Source organism: Chelmon rostratus, chromosome 10 (assembly GCF_017976325.1).
Source record: "Chelmon rostratus isolate fCheRos1 chromosome 10, fCheRos1.pri, whole genome shotgun sequence".
Lineage (NCBI taxonomy): Eukaryota > Metazoa > Chordata > Actinopteri > Chaetodontiformes > Chaetodontidae > Chelmon > Chelmon rostratus.
This window is the reverse complement of record NC_055667.1, coordinates 15,677,904-15,684,958: the sequence shown is the minus strand read 5'-3', so window position 1 is coordinate 15,684,958 and position 7,055 is coordinate 15,677,904. Positions and strand designations below refer to the sequence as shown.

At 47.3% G+C, this 7,055-nt stretch overlaps 1 protein-coding gene across 1 annotated transcript; it reads left to right on the top strand.

Moving 5' to 3' along the window:
* The first annotated feature begins 425 nt into the window (after positions 1-425).
* LOC121612339 (potassium voltage-gated channel subfamily A member 3) lies at positions 426-6,405 on the top strand. Its single transcript, XM_041945166.1, has 3 exons — positions 426-3,353; positions 5,292-5,366; positions 5,513-6,405. The coding sequence occupies exon 1, from the start codon at positions 469-471 to the stop codon at positions 2,062-2,064; it is 1,596 nt and encodes a 531-aa protein (XP_041801100.1). The 5' UTR covers positions 426-468; the 3' UTR covers positions 2,065-3,353; positions 5,292-5,366; positions 5,513-6,405.
* Positions 6,406-7,055: the final 650 nt, after the last annotated feature.

Here is a 7,055-nt window from a genome sequence, read left to right as displayed (position 1 = left end):
CGGAAAAAAAATGAGCATCTTATATATTTATGAGTAGCCTATTTGAAAAAGTCCTATCTGTGAACAATGACCTTCTTTAAAAAGAAGACTGATTTGACTCGTCTAGTGTGTGTGTGTGTGTGTGTGTGTGTGTGTGTGTGTCTACAAGGCGGAGAGAGAGGGGCAAAGAGAGGCGGGCACGCCCAAACGATGGTGTTGAATGACGCCCGTCTGTTGCTCCTTGTGTATATCGGTGCGTCCTGCGATTGGCGGAGGACAAGGAAAGGTACCCAGAGCTGGCGCGCCGTGGGCGGGTGGAGGGCCTGTTTATAAACCCGTATCTTCCCCAGTGGGCGGGAACAGCAACAGTAGAGAGTGAAAGTGAAGCGAAGGAAGAAAGAAAGTGAGAGAGACGGCGGCGTTGACGAGGCTGTGGCGGCGGCTGTGGTTGACCGGGGTTCGCAGAGGGGGCGAGGCGGCCGCCCCTGTATGCGTCTTCAACCGCGCATGGACGACCACCTCAGCCTCCTTCAATCACCCCCGCCGAGCGCGACCAAAACCCGTGGCGACAATCTGGTGAACCACGGATACACAGAGACAGAGGCCGACGTGATGACGGTTGTGGCGTGTGACAACATGCTGGAAGAGTCGGCGGCTCTGCCGGGCCACCACTCTCTGGACCGATATGAGCCGGACCACGAATGCTGCGAGAGGGTCGTCATCAACATCTCAGGGCTACGGTTCGAGACGCAGCTCAAGACTCTGTCCCAGTTTCCAGAGACGCTGCTGGGGGACCCCAAGAAGAGGATGAGGTATTTTGATCCCCTCAGGAACGAGTACTTTTTCGATCGGAACCGACCCAGCTTTGATGCCATTCTCTATTATTACCAGTCTGGCGGGCGCATCAGAAGACCCGTTAACGTGCCCATTGACATTTTTTCCGAGGAGATCCGGTTCTATGAACTGGGTGAGGAGGCTATGGAGAAGTTCAGGGAGGATGAGGGCTTCATAAAGGAGGAGGAGCGACCGTTGCCGGAGAATGAATTTCAAAGACAGGTGTGGCTGCTCTTTGAGTACCCCGAGAGCTCGGGTCCCGCACGGGGCATAGCGATAGTGTCTGTCCTGGTCATTCTCATCTCCATTGTCATCTTCTGCTTAGAGACACTGCCGGAGTTCAGGGACGACAACAGGGATCCGATCACCATTACCCCTTTGATAAATGGCACGCTCCCATATTTCATCAGCCCCTTCTCAGACCCCTTCTTTGTGGTGGAGACGTTGTGCATCATCTGGTTCTCCTTCGAGCTGCTGGTGCGCTTCTTTGCATGCCCGAGTAAAGCCACGTTCTCCAAGAACATCATGAACATTATTGACATTGTGGCCATCATTCCCTATTTCATCACCCTGGGCACGGAGCTGGCAGAGAGGCAGGGGAATGGACAGCAGGCCATGTCATTAGCAATTCTGCGCGTAATTAGGCTTGTACGGGTGTTTCGCATCTTCAAGCTCTCACGTCACTCGAAGGGGCTTCAGATTTTAGGACAGACTCTGAAGGCCAGCATGCGTGAGCTGGGCCTGCTCATCTTCTTCCTGTTCATCGGTGTCATCCTCTTCTCCAGTGCTGTCTACTTTGCAGAGGCAGACGACCCAGATTCGGGTTTTAACAGCATCCCGGACGCATTCTGGTGGGCTGTTGTCACCATGACCACCGTTGGCTATGGGGACATGCACCCCGTGACAATTGGAGGAAAGATTGTGGGGTCTCTGTGCGCCATCGCCGGTGTGCTGACCATTGCCCTGCCCGTACCCGTCATCGTCTCCAACTTTAACTACTTCTACCACAGAGAGACTGAAGGCGAGGAGCAGGCACAGTACCTGCACGTGGGGAGCTGTCAGCCCCTGGCAGACACGGAGGAGCTGAGGAAGACTCGCTCCTCTTCCTCACTCAGCAAGAGCGAGTACATGGTGATAGAGGAGCACGGGATCAACAGCGCGTTCAAACAGCAGCCCAACTTCCCCACCACCGCGCAGAACAACTCGCAGAATTGTGTGAATATAAACAAAAAGATTTTCACCGACGTGTAGCCACTTTAAGAGTCACGGCCCTGAACACAGGAGGAGGTGGTGTGTCATCACACAGATGGTTCTGTCGTTGCGCACCAGCGTGTGGAAGCAGCGGTAGATCAGATGAAGAAAGAAAGGAGGAGAGAAAGAGAGAGAGTACACCCTGTATGTTCAGAGACGCTGCTTTGTGCTCCATTCAAAGAATCAGGACTTTTCATTTCAGTGATCTGAATTCATAATTCTGTACGGTTCCATTCACGCTTGGAGAGAAAGAGCTCCTTAACGTCTTAGGCCAACTATTCTTCTCTGAGTGAGGGAATTGACCTGTTGTGCATTGTGCAATAGCCAATATGTGAGCACAACAGGTGGTAATAGAAGCTTTATAACTGTGAAAGATGAGTACAAATGTAACTCGAAGGACACTCACATTGTACTAACATGCGTTATGAGTCGTGATTCCTCAGTCATAGCCTATGTATAATATTCAGAATCATTTAAATATGTGTGTGTGTTTAAACACATGTGATGTCTGAAAAACACAGTTCTGCATATATTATTCAATTAGACCGTTCTGTGCTATGCCTTTATTGTGCGTTAAAGTCTAGTCCAAATGCTACTGTCTTTAAAAAATAATCCCTTATAGTTCCTCGACATGAACTGTCCTGGTAGGCTACTTAATGCGTAAACGGCACCTTATAAACACGGGGGGGTCAGCCAGTGTCTCATTATCGGTGCGAGACACACGTGAGAGAGGAAAACATAGCGCTCTTTCACGCACGCACGCACGCAGCGATCAAAGATGGAGCGTGCTTCTCTTTGGATGCCTCAAATATAGCCCGCTGTGATGCAGTCTCCATGGTGACGGTCGTTTCCTCGGTAACCCCGGTCACCGTTGCCATGGCATCCTTGTTTCCACAGTAACCTCCCAGATGGCTTGGAAGCTATATTGAAGATTCTGATCGAAAAAGCTTGTCTTCGGTCTCTAATAAGACCATTTTGTCGCCACGCTTCGCGTGCGTAAAATCCAAGCCCGAACATGCCCAGCGCCACTACCGCCAATCAACAGGCTCACTCAGTGACTTTAACATTGGCACGAAAACAAATTGGAGTAAGAAGGTCTGTTTACAAATTGCCACCATGAACTGAAAATGAACCAGGCACGACTCAGAGATGTGATAGGAGGGAGGAGGCGGAAGGAGAGGGGCGCGTGAGGAATTATGAATGGACTGGGAGCACATTGTGTCTGGCTGTCTGGAGTGCGCTACCGCGGGCGCTCAGCAGAGGCTGCTGTTCTCCCACTGATAAAACTGGTGAGTTCTGAGCCCCGTCTCACTGTCTGTGAATTATCCTTTTACCTTTAGCCACGAGACCAGTGTGTTTACTGTTTGCACATTTACGAAAGTGTTTTATTGACTTGTCAATACGAGCGGGTCAGTGCAATCTAGAAATCTAAAGGGAACTGTACCTTCTTGAAATTACATCTTCACTACTGCAGGCCAAAACAGGACCTTATAATTGTTGAGTTGGTTTTATACTTAATATCACAACATTCTGCAAGTGAAAGGTCAGTGTTTTGTTGTTTTTTTTTTGTCATAGCTTTTATTAATGTTTAACAATATAGTGGTGTGTCACCAGTTGCAGGTGTGTGCGTGTTCAGACATCCATCAGCCTCAGTGTGTGGGCTTTCATATTTAGTGTAATGGGCGCGATGCTCCTGCAGTGTTCCCAAGGTCGTCTTTAACCTTCAGCTGACTTTGTCCATGGAAAGAATGAGGGCACCAACCGCATGCACCCACCCAGCCTGTCTCAGAGCTGCCTCCTGGTGGCCGTCACCTCATGCTAACAGAACAGGTGGCTCATACCTGCCTCGTGTCCTCGTCCTTCTTTTGCCGTTGATATGAGAGACATGCAGAGGTCAAATAACCCTGGGATACAAGACAGCAAATGCAGAGCTGCTGGTTTAACACTGATATTGCTGAATAAAATCGGTATCTTTCTTACCAAGTATTTTATGAATGGAGGTTGTTTTCTTCTGCAGGCAGTTTATTCTGTATTTCATCTGTTAAAACAGCAAATTATCATTTGCATTCGCTGCTTATTGCAATTTATATTGCAGACTCAGTGTGTGAATGAGCATTAGCCTCTGACTTGCCTTTTCCCCCGTACCATATTCTCGCCTTGCTGCACTGCCATCCCTGCAGATTGATGCTCAGTGTCCTGCCGGACTGTGATTACTCTCGCTGAAAGAGTGAGAAGAAAATGAAAATCTTAAAAGGCAGGATGGGGACTCCATCAAGCATCCCTGTTCCATTGAGTGTGGCTGCGTGTGCACATGTTGGACACTAGTTATATGTATACCTCTTCAGTCATGGTTGAGCGATAACAGGGCAGACTCATTAGCTGGCTCAGCCTAAAGGCAAAGTGGGAGGTGCCACGGAACGACCCCTTCATTGATTATTGCTTTCCATTTTGACCCCTGACCTTGACTTCATGTATTTGTCAGTGAAAACCTCCATGTTAGTCATCAGTTAAATTGCCTGCTCATTTCTCAGGTCACATAGAAAGCTCCTGTTAAGGGAAACACCGGACTATCGAGCAGTGAGCGAGATATATTGTGGAGTTTTTCATCTGACTAGATTGGTCCGTCTGGAAGCTACTCTCATGGGCACAGGCGGGATGGATTGCTAGAAACAAAAACACAGACATAATACAGTACATAGTGCAGTCTTCTCAGTTCCTCCACCTCTGCTACTGTGCATCTCCTCAATTCACTCAATTCGTTTCTGTCACAGACTCAAATTACCTCCCCTTACCTCTGCTCCGCTTTCTTTCATTTTACTACTGTGTAGACATTTACTTGATGCTGTTATACAGGCTAAATTGCTGTAAGTGGGCTATTAGGACGCACATCTACTTAACCCAAAGACAGCTTAATGGGGAATGTGGCTGTCAGTGGGGATGGTTCTAGGGAAATTTTGCCCGTGTTACATGACAGGCTCATCCAAGAGTTGCCTGCTCCTCTCCACTCTTCTCCTCTCCTCCTGAACTGACAGTGTTTACAGTTTGATTTTTGCATGAGCGGTAATGAGACAGCAGGGAGAGGAGGAGCAGCCTTGCGTTGTTAATAAGACCACCAAGCTGTGTGATGGGTCTGGCTCCACTGTGTGGCTCTAACGGTTTTGCTTTTTTCTTTTCCTCCTCCTCCTCCTCCTCCTCCTCCTCCTCCTCCTCCTCTCTCTCTCTCGTAGGTGAAAGTTGTTCCATTTTTTTGCACAGACCTCCTGGAACCCCTGACGATCCCAGTTAGACTGCCTCCCATTTAGGTAAATAGACCGTATTTGATAAGGACAGCAAAATATGTTAGAGCTGGACTTTAACTAACATCGACTGATAATTACTAAGAAAGGTTTTCCTATTTTAGAGCTTATAGATTACCCCTTAACCTGCAGTGACCTTTTTTCCCTTTTAGGAGTGCAATGACTCTGGTCTTCCTGTTGGGCCCGGTGGGCCAAAGTTAAGAGTTGAGACAGAACTCCCACTGGAACAATTGTTCTTCCCTACCCTCCTCCTCCTGACATGTGTCCTCCAACCTGGACCTCTAACAAGCGGTGCCTAGCAGGTCTCCCCCTCCGGCGGACCACCACTCAGTCCAAAATGCAACGAAATGCAATTACAGATGTATAGCATATTCCACTTACGGTTTTGTAGCAGCGGTTTTATGACTGCTTCTGTTTTGGAGTTAACACATTGCGAGTGGAACCATTACAAGATTCAAAGTGATTCAGGCAGTGACAGTGTTCAGCTGGAGCTGTGTTATGGACTCTGACATTTCTCCACATCGCTTTCTATATCAAAATCAAACAGACAGATTCAGGAAACAGCCAGCAATTTTGCAAAGCACATGGTATTCCTGGACTTTACACGGATTTCTACATTCTGTACTCATATTTCTGGCGAATGATTATTTATTACAGACAATAATGGACAAACAGCTTTTGCTTCAAGTCAAAAGTGGCAGAAACTGAGGCCGACCGTGATTCGCTGATATGAAACTGTGATACAAATCAAAGACTGTTAGCCATATGCCTTTCTTAGCTCTGTGTGCTCTGTATTGCTATTATGTGAAACGCACACATACGTACGTGTGCTGGTCGCAGCTATTCCCTTGACATGGAGAACAATACAAAGGCATGCACGCACACACAAACACAGACACGCAAACACGCACACACATGTATACACGTGCCTGTGAATGGCTCTCTTGCATCCCAGAGCACACCGGTGTGTTTTCTGGGCAGATTATTGTCAGGGGAAGGCTGTGTATACCAGTATTTGTTCTGTGTTAATATGTGCTGTCTTAAACATGACCCATATAAAGAGATTATGAGTTGTACTGTCTTTATTTAAGTGGGCCCGCAGCCCGCTTTAACTCAATTACTGATATAATGGTACTCATTTATGTCTGGGAGAATATCTAGGTTCGATTACTGACTTACTTATTACCTATTCTGTGTGCATACTGTATATTTTTATAATGGCAAACATGACTAGAGACATTAGAAACAACATAACCTTGTCCGTGTGGATGTTTCCGTACAGTTAATCCACATCTATCATGCTATGATAGATGTGGATTAGCATAGCTGACTATGATTTTAAGGATAAGCAACCTGTTCAAATGTCTAACCCTAACCCTGACCCTTAATCCAATGAAGTAAATTAATGCTCCCCACTTATTTTGCTGTAAGTTAATTGGAGCATTAATATCCATACAAATTGCTGCTCACACACAGGAAATGTCACAGTTTAAGATGCGGAGCCTCACACAGTGACGGTCTTTTAGATGCGATCAACTGTGTTTGGCTCGCAGCCCTGGATACAGAAAAACACACTCGTACAACAGAAGCCTCCTCTGTAGTTGTGCTGAACAGACAGAAACCTCTCTGTAACAGGGTGACTGGGCCAGTCCTTTATGAGAACACACCACATCTATTTGAAAACACAATGAAACA

Bases quoted from the DNA above. Each gene is read 5' to 3' on its own strand.
- LOC121612339 (XM_041945166.1), top strand. From the start codon at position 469: ATGCGTCTTCAACCGCGCATGGACGACCACCTCAGCCTCCTTCAATCA.